The 12,922-nt window shown below is 39.4% G+C and overlaps 1 protein-coding gene across 1 annotated transcript in view; it reads left to right on the forward strand.

Moving 5' to 3' along the window:
- EEA1 (early endosome antigen 1) overlaps nt 1-12,922 on the forward strand; it is a 113,952-nt gene that overhangs the window by 40,947 nt on the left and 60,083 nt on the right. Inside the window, exons 11-12 of the mRNA XM_044679166.1 lie at nt 6,729-6,878; nt 10,569-10,688. Of these exons, the coding sequence (XP_044535101.1) occupies nt 6,729-6,878; nt 10,569-10,688 (270 nt within the window). The remainder of the gene's footprint in view (nt 1-6,728; nt 6,879-10,568; nt 10,689-12,922) is intronic.

Consider the following 12,922-nt stretch of genomic DNA (forward strand, 5'->3'; position numbering starts at 1 on the left):
CCTGTTGGTAATAACAATTTTTAATATTTGCCAATATCTTCTTTTCTTCTAGGGATACAAATTGATTAAACTTATTGGGTCTCTTAAAGAAAAAAATTTTTTATTCCCTCCCCCCCCCCCCCCCCCACTTACCTTATGGTGATTCTCTTGAGGTCTGTGTTTGGGCAGCAAACTCTCNTCTTAATTACTTTATGGTGATTCTCTTGAGGTCTGTGTTTGGGCAGCAAACTCTCTGTTTAAGACCTTTTTTTTCTTTATGAATGTTTGGAAGTCCTCAATTTTATTGAGTGACCATACTTTCCCCTGTAAAACTATAGTCAGTTTTGCTGGATAGTTGATTCTTGATTGTAGAGCCAGTTCTCTTGCTTTCTGGAATATTATGTTCCATGTCTTCCGGTCCTTCAATGTAGATGCAGCCAGATCCTATGTTATCCTAGCTGTAGTTCCCTGATATCTGAGTGACTTCTTTTTAGGAGCTTGTAATATTTTTTCCTTGGTCTGGTAGTTTTTGAATTTGGCTATAATATTCCTGGAAGTTGTCAGTTGTGGATTAAATGTAGGAGGTGATCTGTGGATTTTTATAATTTCCATTTTTCCCTCTTGTTTGAGAATGTCAGGGCAGTTGTCTCTGATAATTTCTTTTCTTTTTCTTTTTTTCTTTTCCTATTCATTTATTTATTTATTTTAAGCCCTTAATTTCTGTGTATTGGCTCCTAGGCAGAAGAGTGGTAAGGGTAGGCAATGGGGGTCAAGTGACTTGCCCAGAGTCACACATCTGATAATTTCTCGTAGGATGATATCTAAATTTTTTCTTTTGTCATGATGTTCTGGTAAACCAATAATTCTTAAATTGTCTCTTCTATCTCTGTTCGCCAGATCTTTGGTTGAATCAATGAGGTGTTTCATATTCTCCTCATTTTTCATTTTTTAAATTTTGTTTTATATATTCTTGCTGCCTTGTGCAGCCATTTGCTTTTAATTGTTGAGTTCTACTTTTTAAAGACGGAATTTCATCCCTGGCTTTTTGGTCATCCTTCTCCTTCTGGTCTGATTTTCTTTGTAGATCATATTTTGCCTTCTTTGCTTCATTTTCAAGCTGGCCAATTCTGGCTTTTAAGACATTATTTTCTTGTTTTAGTTCATGTATTTCCTTTTTCAAATTGTCTTCAGCCTCTCTTGATTGCTTTTTGAGTTCCCGAAGTTCTTGAGTTAATTGAATTTTGAGATCTTCCAAAGCCTGTGTCCAATTTGCTTGAACTTCTTCCTCTTCTTCTATTTCATTTGCTCTCTTTTCACTTCCTTGAAAGAAGCTGTCAGTTGTCATTTCTTTTCTCTTTTTCTGTTGTTTACTCATATTTTTTCCTTTTCTGTTCTGCTAGTTTGAGCAGATGGATTTAATGAACTTTGATGAAAGATATTCCCCCAGCTGGCACTGGAGGTTTGTAGTTACTTTCTCTGCCCTCTGAAGACTTCTTGTCTGTCCAGTTGATGGGATTAAGCCTGTATTGACTGGATTAGTTTGTACTGCTTAATTTGCCCTGAGGCAAAAATCTACTGGAGGGGGACAAGAAAGAATGTTTTCACTGAGCGGAGCTGTCCAGCAATAGGGTCCCCCTGCTCTGTCCTTGTGTTTGATCTAGTTTTCTTTCCTCTTGTAGCCTTTTGTTCTCTGTCTTGGTGTGACAAAGCCAAGTGGTCTGAGTTCTGAGGTTTTGCTCCCTCTAAGCTGCCATCTTCCAAGAGTTTTTGCTGTGTTTCTCTGGCTTTCTCCTCTAGTCACCTCCCTGGTTCCTGTGTTCAACTCCCCGTGTCCGTCGCCAGCAAGGCCTTCCCTCTGGGCTGGTGTGCCTGCCTGCCTTGAGATTTCAGGGGCTGCTGGAGACTCTGCACAGCACATGGGGGAGGTGTCCTGGGATTTCCCTTCTATACTCTCAGACTTGACAGTTCAAGAATTCCAGCCTTTTTCTTGGCATACCTCTTTAGCTGTCCAGCTAAAGGATTCCCCCTGCTCTGTCCTGTTGTTAGATTTGGTCCTCTTCTTGAAGTGCATTGTTTTCTTTCTCAGTGTGGAAGGGTGCAGAGGTTTTAAGATTGGCTCTGTCTAAGCTGCTGTCTTCCCAGAATCCCCGATAAAAATCTCTACCAGACTTTAGTGGAAGTTAATTGTTTATTGGTCACCCCTGTGCAGAATATGTCCTTCTAGGCCCATGTACCATGTAATTTCTGGACTATATGCCCCCTCATACTTTGAGGTCTGGAGAACTTCATTCCCTTAATTTTATTTTATATTTCCATCTTTCAGCACAGAACTAGAATCTGGGTCATAGGACAACAGTTTTAAAGCTCAGAGGGACCTTAAAAGAGATCATCTCATTTATAGAAGCCTGAGCTAATTCTTGGCCTTAGGTTCTTTATTTCCAATTGACTTATTAGACTTTTGTTCTCACAAATGTCATTCTTTATGTTTTCCCATCCCCTTTGTTTCTCTCACTTTGACTCTCTATTCTCCTTTGACAATTCCAGGGATAGGCTATCTTATGTAAACCTCAGTATTCCTTTTATCAGTGCCAGGTACAAAGCAACACCTTGCATGTAGTGGGTGATGAAAGAATCAAATGGAATTTCACTTTGAATTGATCATCTGTATTTTGTAAATTGTTTAACTACCCTGTAATTTACTATCCTAGACACCTTTAAGAATCCTTTGTACTATATTATTTTTTATTTCATCTTTTTTTGGAAACTTTGTTTTTATATCCCATTGATTTTAAAAACAACAACAACAACAACAACAAACCCTTACTTTCTGTCTTTAGTAACAACTCTATGATAGAAAGGCAGAAGGCTAAGCAAACAGGGTTTAAGTGACTTGCCCAGTAGATCACACAGCTAGGAAGTATGTTGGGCAGATTTGAACTCAGGCCCTCCCAACTCCAGGCCTGGGACTCTGTTCACTATGCTACTTAGGTGCCCCTCCTGTTCATTTTTTAAAAAAACCTTTCCTTCTCTCTTAGAATCAACACTAAGCATCGATTCCAAAGCAGAAAAATGGTAAGGACTAGGCAGTTTGGATTAAGTGACTTGTCCAAGGTCACACAGCCAGGCCATGTCAATTCCAATCACTTTTGACTATATTCTTTTCCCCTCTCCTGCCCAATGAACTCAAGCTTTTTTTTTTTTAAACCCCTTTTTTTTCTGTCTTAAAATACTGTGTATTGGTTCTAAGGTAGCAGAGCAGTAAGGGCTAGGCAATGGAGGGATGTGACTTTTTAAAAAATCAGATTAAATCTTTTATTTACTTTTAAATAAGCATCTAGTGAATCAGAAAATATTTAGAAATTTGGTTTTATATGAAGTTCCCAAATCATTTTTCTGGTATTTCCTTCTATTCCCAAGTCATTGTAGCCATAGTTTTATTATTTTTTATTCTTGGCAAAAATTTAATTAATTAATTAATTAAGAAAATTTTTTCATGGCTACATGATTCATGTTCTTTCCCTCCCCTTCTCCCACTCCCATCCCATAGCTAAAGAGCACTTCCACTGGGTTTTATATGTGTCATTGATCAAGACCTATTTCCATATTATTAACATTTGCATCAGGGTGATCACTTAGAGTCTACATCCCCAATCCTATCCCCATCGACCCATGTGTCAAGCAGTTGTTTTTCTTATATGTTTCTACTTCCACAGTCTTTTCTCTGGATGTGGATAGCGTTTTTTCTCAATAAGTCCCTCAGAGTTGTTCTGGATCATTGGGTTGCTGCTAGTGGAGAAGTCCATTACATTCAATTTTACCACAGTATGTCAGTCTCTGTGTACAGTGTTTTCCTGGTTCTGCTCCTTTCACTCTGCATCAATTCCTGGAGTTCTTTCCAGTTCACATGGAATTCCTCCAGTTTATTATTACTTATAGCACAATAGTATTGTATCACCAACAGATATCACAATTTGTTCAGGCATTTCCCGATTGAAGGGCATCCCCTCATTTTCCAATGTTTTGCCATCACAAAGAGCGTGGTTATGAATATTTTTGTATAAGTCTTTATCCTTATGATCTCTTTGGGGTATATAAACCCAGCAGTGGTATGGCTGGATCAAAAGGCAGAAAGTCTTTTAAAGCCCTTTGGGCATGGTTCCAAATTGCCATCCATAATGGTTGGGATCCATAGTTTTAAACAATAAGTCAGTATAAGTTAAAAAATAAGCACATTATATTGCAATAAAGCCATAAATATCTACTTAGGGAGAGCACGTATTTGAAAAACTGATTAACAATATTATTATTGCTTTCTGAAGCAGAGGGTACTACTTCATCTCTGTAATATCAGATATAGCCCCTGCCTTCAGGATAGTTACTTATGCAAAAATAGAGATTTTAGTGAAAAGCTTTGGCCATTTTATTGAACATCCTGAAGTTTGTTTGCTAACTGCTCAAAAAAAAGCAAGAAGTGTCTAAGGCCATATTTAAAGCCAAGACCTGGCTCTCAATCCACTGAGCCACCTAGTCTCCCCCTGAACTTATCCTTTGTAAAAAAGCTTAAAAAAAGAAAAACAGTTTAGCAAAACTAACCTTGAACATGATCCTATCCTAAAACTAATATTGTCTGTGTCTGTGTAATACAACATAAAGAGTTCCCTTTTATAGAGATTGGAGCCTTTTGCCTTTGTTAAAAATTGTTCAAGGAATTCTCTGAGCTCACAGGGTGATAAACTTAGGATTTTATCATTTGGGGATGAATTGATTGGCTTGGGCAGTTGTGGGTGAAAGCCACCTTGCCAGCCTGGTAAAATGCAAATCTCTTGCAACTTTTTTTCCCTTTATGGATGTATTCTGAGGGGGGAGCAGAGCTAAGAGCAGACCCTAGGTTATGGTCTGGGTGAGAAGTGGGCTGTGAAGGGGTAAATCCTGTGCATGCCCACTGCCTTTTTTCCCTCTCCTCTAGTTCCCATAGAGAGCTGCTAATGTCTTATTTCAGGGTCAAAAGCACTTTGCAGGTTACATGTGCTTTCTCATGATGCCTGAGAAGAGACTTACTCTACCTTCCTCTAACTCTTACTTGTATCAATCCTGTCCTCTTTGAAAATTCTGAGTTCTTACAAAGATCTGGAATATAATCTTTTAGAAAGATAAAGAGGCTGTCCATCACTGGACAGTGCGAGCCTGCAAGGTAGGGAAGGTGTCAAGGAAAGGCAGGGGGAGGGGGTGAAAAGAAGATCACACTGCCCCTAGAGCTAGGGTCAGGAAGGACTAAATCCATGATAAGGACCCAGCAAAAGGCCTGGGCTTGCCCATGCTATGAAATTATTCATAGACTTCAGGTCTGATGAAAATGCACTTAGCAAGGATTGGTAAAAACAAACTTGCCTAGGAGTCTTGCAAATCTAATCAATAGGACTTTATGCTGATATTAGAGGGAAGAAAGAGCTACATTTGTCTGTTTTAGCAAGTGAGATAGTTTTGTCTAGATATTTTCAAGCTAAACACTTTTCAACTTTTAATCTTCTTTCCTTGTGCAGTTAGTTACAGAACCAGGCCAGTTCCACCACTGCCATCCTACTCTAGTGCACATCCTCAGTGCTACCCACCTGGCTAATGCAGTAAGACATATCGACTCCGGAATCAGTCCTTCATGTTACTGCCACAATAAATTTGCTTATGCATAAGTCCAGATGTGTTACTTTCCTGTTCAGAAATATTCAATGATTTCCCATTTCTTCCTTAATAATGTTCAAAACACTTTTGTCTGGCATCCCATTCCCCTCCTACCCATCCCTAACCAAACTCAATTCCTCCATTTTGTGATTATGTCTTATGCTTTTCTGCCCTCTTGCCCTTGCTTACGAGTTCCTTATATTTCAGATAGCCTTTTCTTCATTTGTTGAATTTCTGTCCAGCTTTGAAAGTACAACTTAAATGCCATGTTCTCTCAAGGAAGGCTTCTTTCTGGTACCTCTTGCTCCCTCCATGCCAAAAACAACTTATCTCCCTCTTTCCCTTATGTAGCATTTTGGTAATTGTAAAGTACTAGAATATTCAATGAGATCGTTCTTATCTCCCTTTTAAAATGTAATATCTGTAAGGACAAATGTTATTTTATCTAAAATTTGTGGTAACAGTTCCTTTGTGAAGCTTTCTTTGAATGCCTCAGCTAAATTGTTTTCCCTCCTCCAATTTTCCTGTTGAACTTTGGATCTCTCCTTTTTAACCCTTTTTCTCTGAGCCTCTATAGGTTTTGCTGCACAGATCATGATGATAGTTGGCAGTTCACTAAACATTTTACATGTGTTATATCATGAGATCCTCATAGCAGGCCCTGCTAGAAAGCTGTCTTAAACTTTACTCTCCTTGTTTTACAGATGAATAAATAAATGCAGAGAGAGTGTTAGCTTAGCACAATGTCTGGCACAAAGTGTTTCACAGAAGTAAATGCTTGTTGACCGTTTGACTGACTCTTCTCTCCTCTCACACGTGATGCAGTTGGAAGGATTAAAGTTTTATAAGAAAACACTTCAGATTTTTCTTTTTGAAATGAGTGTACTGGAAGGCATGGGAATAGATATTTTATAGAATCAAACATTTATATTATAATTAAAATCTGTGAATAATTTGAGAAAATATATTGTAGCATGTAGCACTGAAATATAAAGCATTGTACTTACTTGGTCAGTAACCCTTACATCTGGTGTAATAGGTGGGAAATTAAGTAAGCAATTTTTCTTTTAAAGTTACACAGCAAACTTTTGGAGACAGAACGGCAACTAGGAGAGGCCCATGGCAGGCTTAAAGAACAGAGACAGCTCTCCAGTGAAAAATTGATGGACAAAGAACAACAAGTGGCTGATCTACAGTTGAAACTTTCTCGTTTAGAAGAACAGGTGAGCCAAAAATTCCAATGATCCAACTGTCTTTTCTCCAGAGCAGGGACTCTTAACCTTATTTGTGTCTTGGACCTCTTTGGCAGTGTGATGAAGTCTTTGGGCCCCCTCTCATAAGGTTTTTAAATGCACAAAGTAAAATATACAAGTTTATAAGAAAAACTCATTTTATTGAAATAGTTATCAAAATAATGCAAAAAATGTATCTTCAAGAACATTGTTGAATATTATCTTTAACTTAAAGCTGCTATGATTCTCAACATTTTTTCACATTTAAAATAAATTTTCATCAAATAGCCTATCGTTAGTCATTGTGGTTACCTTTCAGATGGCCTAGAGATTGAAATTATATACAAAGTTTTTGCAGTGCTTATCAGTGCTTTCCCTGGAGGTTTTAACAAAGGCATATTTTAATTCAATAGCAGATGTAAATAAAGGAATATTATAACATACTCTGTCTTCCCTCTACCCCCTCACTGCCATGAACCTTGAAGTCTCTCTCCATAAATATGCAGAATTAATAGGAAGAATCTACGTTTCTAAGAATTCTGTTGGAGATTCACATAATGGAGCAATTGAGGCCCAGATGCTTTCATGAAGTGATAATGCAGGTGCATGTGTGCTCATGTGCACACAGAATCTGAATGATCAAGGCACACCCACATGCACAGATGGGCAGCTCATACCTCTGATGCTACAGGGCTGCTGTTCTTTGTTGTACCATTCTCTACTACATTTCTGCTCTCTGCTTCTGAGCCAACCACCCTTCTTCTCTCTGAAAGCTGAAGACTTTTTCCACTCCAGCTCAGGGTCAACCCCAGCTGTTCTCAGGGCTAACCAAGGCCCTGAAATAGCATCTACTAGAGATGTTGTAGTTATAACACTGTTAGCCACCTGCCTCATCCCCTGAGCAGTGCTATAGTTATTAAGCATTTCTCTTGATATGGAAGAAAGTGCAAAGCCCTTTCATTCATCCTTTTCTGTCTTCTCCTTTAATAAATACTTCAGTTATACACTTCAGCTGAGATGCTTGCTATCTTTAGACTGCCTCCAACTGGTGGTGCTATGATTAGTCATTCTCTCCTCAGCAGGAAGGACTTACGCCTAGGCCTGCCCATTTAGCTAGAGAGCCTGCTTCAGCTCTCTTTTGGACTACTTAGCCACACTTTGTTCTTCCAGGAGACACCAAGAGCTATACAAGCCTCAGCTTCCATCCAGTCTATCCTTTGAGCTTTCATTGAACTTGTTATGTTTTCTCTTCTGAATTCTTGCCTCTGTTGAATTGCTCTATGTGCTAATGTCTTCCTTATAACCCTTACTTCAACCATTACCTGTTAACAGTTGAAATACATTTTGTCTTTAGGTCTTATACCCTCTAGCTGAAGAAAATCTCTTCCCATGGTACTACTTCTCAAAGGAAAAGAGACTCAAAAGAGCTTGTGATAAGGAAACCTTTCTCTTCATTTGGCAACTTTTTTTGTGAATAGCAATTGTGATGCTGGCTAGAGGATTTTGAAAGGCATTTGCTTTTGTTGTCCTGCTTTTGGAAAGCTCCGCATCATAGCCTCTGACCCCTCTTCACTAGTCGTCTCTGAGTCTCCTTCACATCCTACATCTAATGAGTTGCCAAGGCTTGTTGATTTTTCCTGGGAAATCTTTCTTGTTTCATCCTCTCCTTTCCACACATACTACCACCATTTTTTTTATTACTAATTGTTTGAACTATTCTCAATAGCCTTAATAGTCTCTAGCTTTCCCTCTTCCTGATCCATTCTTTATACTGCTGCCAAAATATCTTCTTAGTGCACAGACCACATCACGTCACCCATTAAAAAAAAATCACCAGGCTTTCATGATTTTTTACTGAATAAATATTAATGCAGGAAGCATAAAGACCTTCTGCAGTCTGAGTCCATCTTATTTCTCCAGTCTTTATTTGACACTATTCCCTTTCATTTATTCTGCTCCATAATATCTCTCATGTACAACCCTTCTAACCATTCTTATATCTACCATCTTAGCAGAGGAGCAGTAAGGACTAGGCAATTAGTTAGTGTTAAGTGACTTGCTCTTAGTCACCAGCTAGGAAGTGTCTAAGACCAGATTTGAACCCAGGTCTTCCTAACTCCAGGCTTAGCTCTCTATTCATTAACACCTAATTGCTCTTCACATTTAGCTTTTTTTTTTTCATTTAGCTTTTAAAAGCCCTTTACAGCATAATTCTGATCTTTCTTTATATCCTCACTGGCCATTACTACTCCTCCCACTCTCTTATGATCTAGCTCCACTGTCCTTCTCTGTGTGCCTCATATGTGACATTTTGACTCCTGTCTCTGCTTTTGCACTGATCATATCCTGTACCTGGGATACAGGTCTCTTCCTACCTCTGCCTCATAGAATCCCTCTTCTCCTTTAGGATATATCTTAAGCTCCCTCTTCTCAGATAGTAGGCACTTAATAAGTACTTTTTAGTTGATTAGTTTCATCCAAATTAGGCCATTTGTTATCCCTGATATCCCTGCATTCTAAAAAACCCCAAAAACTCTTGTCTTCTGTCATAGAATCAATACTATGTATTGGTTAGGAACTATCTGAGGCCAGATTTGGACCCAGGACTTCTCAAGTCTAGGTCTGGCTCTCTATCTACTGAGCCATCTAGCTGCTCACTTCTGTGCATTTGTAAATGCTGCATCCATCATACCTCTTCCTCCTACCTAACCAACTTGGTATGACTTAAATGAGTTCCTTTTACAACATATCAATCTCTTCTAAAATTCTTCTTTTCTTAAAGGTCCAGTCCAGGATCAATTTCATCTTTTTTAGTTATTTGGGATATCTTTTTTTTTTTTTTAGTTTGATATTTTTATCACCCCCTCAACCCCACCCCCCCAATTACATTTAAAGATACTTTTAAGCTTATTTAAAATTTTGAGTGCTGAATTCTATCCCTTCCTCCTCTCCCACCCCATCTTGCTGATATGGTTAGCAATCTGATACAGATTTTACATGTGCATTCATGTAAGATATTTTCCCATATTAATCCTTTTGTGGAAGAAAACTTCACCAAAATAATGAAGAAAGAAAGTGAAATATAGTATGCTTTGGTATGGTTTTCAGACTTCATCAATGCTTCCAGAGAAAGAACTGATAATATATATTTCACTTTCTTAATTTTTTTTTGGTTGGAGTTTTCTTCTAAAAACAGATTAATATCCCAAATTTCTTGAACTAAAAGTAATTCAATTCCTCAAAACTTCCTACTTAAATTTCTTTCTTAAAACAACAACAACAAAAACAAAAAACTCTTACCTTCTGTCTTAGAATCAATACTAAGTACCAGTTTCAAGGCAGAAGAGCAGTTAGGGATAGGCGGTTGGGGTTAAGTGACTTGCCCATAGGCAGGTCACACAGATAGGAAGTATCCAAGGCCATTTTTGAAACCAGGATTTCCAGTCTCCAGGTCTGACTCTTTATCCACTGAGCTTCCTAGAATACCCCTCTTCCTTAAATTTCTTATGTACTGAATTTAAGCCTTTTGAAGGCAGCAGATAATGTTTCTGATTTATTTTGTTTTTCGCATAATGTTTAATAGAATACATCATACAATTAACAAATATTTTTTGAATTGAACTTTTGAAGTACAGTATACCTCTTGTCTTTTAGTTAATAATCTAACTTTTCTCTTTGAAGTTGAAGGAAAAAGTGACAAATTCCACTGAGCTGCAGCATCAGTTAGATAAAACGAGGCAGCAGCATCAAGAGCAGCAGGCCCTACAGCAGAGCACTACATCAAAGCTTCGGGAAGCCCAGGTAAAAGCCCCAAGGAGCTTCCTCCTTCAGGCTACAGGAGAGCCAGGCAGGCAAGAGCAATCTGATGCCTTCATCCAAGTGCAATTTGGTTGGCCAAAATATTTGAAGAAAATGAGTTTTCTGATTGATTTAATCTTTTTTTTATTACATCAAGGCAGAACAGTGGGGAATGCTGGAAGAACCCCTGTAATGCAGGATTTATGCAAGATCTCTTGCATTTGCAAATTACCCTGGGCAATCCTGTCAGTTAGGAGAATGGAACTTTGGCCCAGTAGGTACCCGTCCCAAGACCTGACAGTTTTAGCTGGGACTATAAATACCCCTGCAGAACCAACCTGGGGGTCTGATTTCCTTGACCTCACCCAAACACCTAGCTACCCCCTGACTTCCCCTTGGGGACCCCAGGAGGTGGAAGGGAGGTTTGGGTGGTGGAAAGTGGGCAGGATTTAGATTAGAGTAGCCTAGCAACAGAGACACCCCTAATTAATCAACTATATTTGGCTAGCTGGTGGGTCATACAACATCATGGCAGTGTCAAACTATCTCTAGCTGAGGGCCTGGTTCCCTCAGCCTGGCCTTGCCTGCTAGGTCCATAGCCAACACTTGCAGTCTCCCTAGCAACAGCCTCTCAAGAGCTCTATATCCTCTTACCTCAGTTTTCCTTTCTGTCTTAAAATAAACCCTTAGCCTAAAACTGAGTTTCTGTTGTCAATATAACATCATCCTGGGCTAAGGGGCTGAGGAGAGGGGAGAACAGCAACCACTTGACTCCAAAGGAAGTACTGGGCAAGCATCCATTTTATTCAGGAAGTGTGTGAGCTTCACTTCCTGTTGAATTCAGCTTTCACTCCAGCAGGGAGGGGCTCCTCACTCTCCACCTTAAAGGAGCCTACAGATAGCAGGGAGACTGACTGGGCATCACAGCTCAGGCTACACATCCCTGGCAGTCTCAAATCACCAGCTACAGTAGTTTCAGGCTCCCTGGCCCAGGTGACTCACTTGAACCACCAGCTCCCCTGTTATCAGGCAGGTTACCCCATTATTATGGTTTGGCGAGCACAGCTAGGTTAATCACCTACAAAGATACTGAAAATGGGCTTTGCTAGGATGTTGTTTATAGTCTCTAGTTTCTCTATGCTTCTCTGGTCTTTTATGCAGGGAGTGATTGATTTTTGGTTTCACAAAGTGCCTCAGTTCATTCACCATATGCTAGAACTGTATGATTATTACAAATGGTGTGCCATAACACTGGCAGAATTTATATGTTTTATACCTACTGCTATGGCTCTGGTTTTTGTTATTGTGCAATCCTTAATAGTCCTGAAGAGGGTCCTTTCACATCTTTGGCTACTTTTTGGCTCTACTTCCAATGCAAAACCTGACTCTGTCTCCCTAGAAATGGTAGAAAACATGAAGCTACTATTCCAAGTCCTCAAACAAATCAGGGAAGGGAAAGAATTGGATGAGCATACAATCCTCCAATTGGAGATTGTAGAAACCAAATATTTAGATTGTAGAAACCAAATATTACCAGCTCAAGCAAAAAACCACAAGCTGCTAAGGACACCCAAATTCCGGCTACAGAACCAAGCACTGAGACCACAGTATCTGTACTCCCTATAGTTGACAAAACCATCCTACAACCTAGTGAGTGTATTGTCCATGTCACATCTTATAAGGCCTTTACCCCTAACAATTTAGAAGAGCTCAGGAGGCGTTTCCCCAAGTTCTTCCTCTTGCCTTTCAGAGTATAAAAGAAATGAAGCATGTCTTCACACTTTTTAACCCCAGTTTTGATGACGTAGAGTTTCTTTTGGGGGAGTTTTATTCACCCTCTGAAAAAGAGAAATTTTTGGCAGAGACTCACTCGAACCCCAATCTCACTGCATGGGCCATGGTCTACCATGACCTAGAGTTAACATCACACGCTAATATGAGGTATCTCATCCAATGCAGGACAGATTTACTCGAGGCAATGCGGCTGCATGCCAAAAGACCAAATTTGTGGCAAAAATTTGAGAAACTGAGGCAGGAGGAAGAAGAACACTAGCAGCTTCCTTGACAGGGTAATTGAGGCAGCTGAGACAATATTAGTCCTCAGAGATGTGTATGCCCCCAAAACCATTGATCATATCAGGTTCATGAAGGGTGCTTTACTGCCGGTCCAGAACTACGTTGGGCAGAACTGCCCTCAGTGAGAATCATTGCCACTAGAAGATATCAGGCAGAATAGA

This window comes from Gracilinanus agilis, chromosome 5, assembly GCF_016433145.1.
Source record: "Gracilinanus agilis isolate LMUSP501 chromosome 5, AgileGrace, whole genome shotgun sequence".
Classification (NCBI taxonomy): domain Eukaryota; kingdom Metazoa; phylum Chordata; class Mammalia; order Didelphimorphia; family Didelphidae; genus Gracilinanus; species Gracilinanus agilis.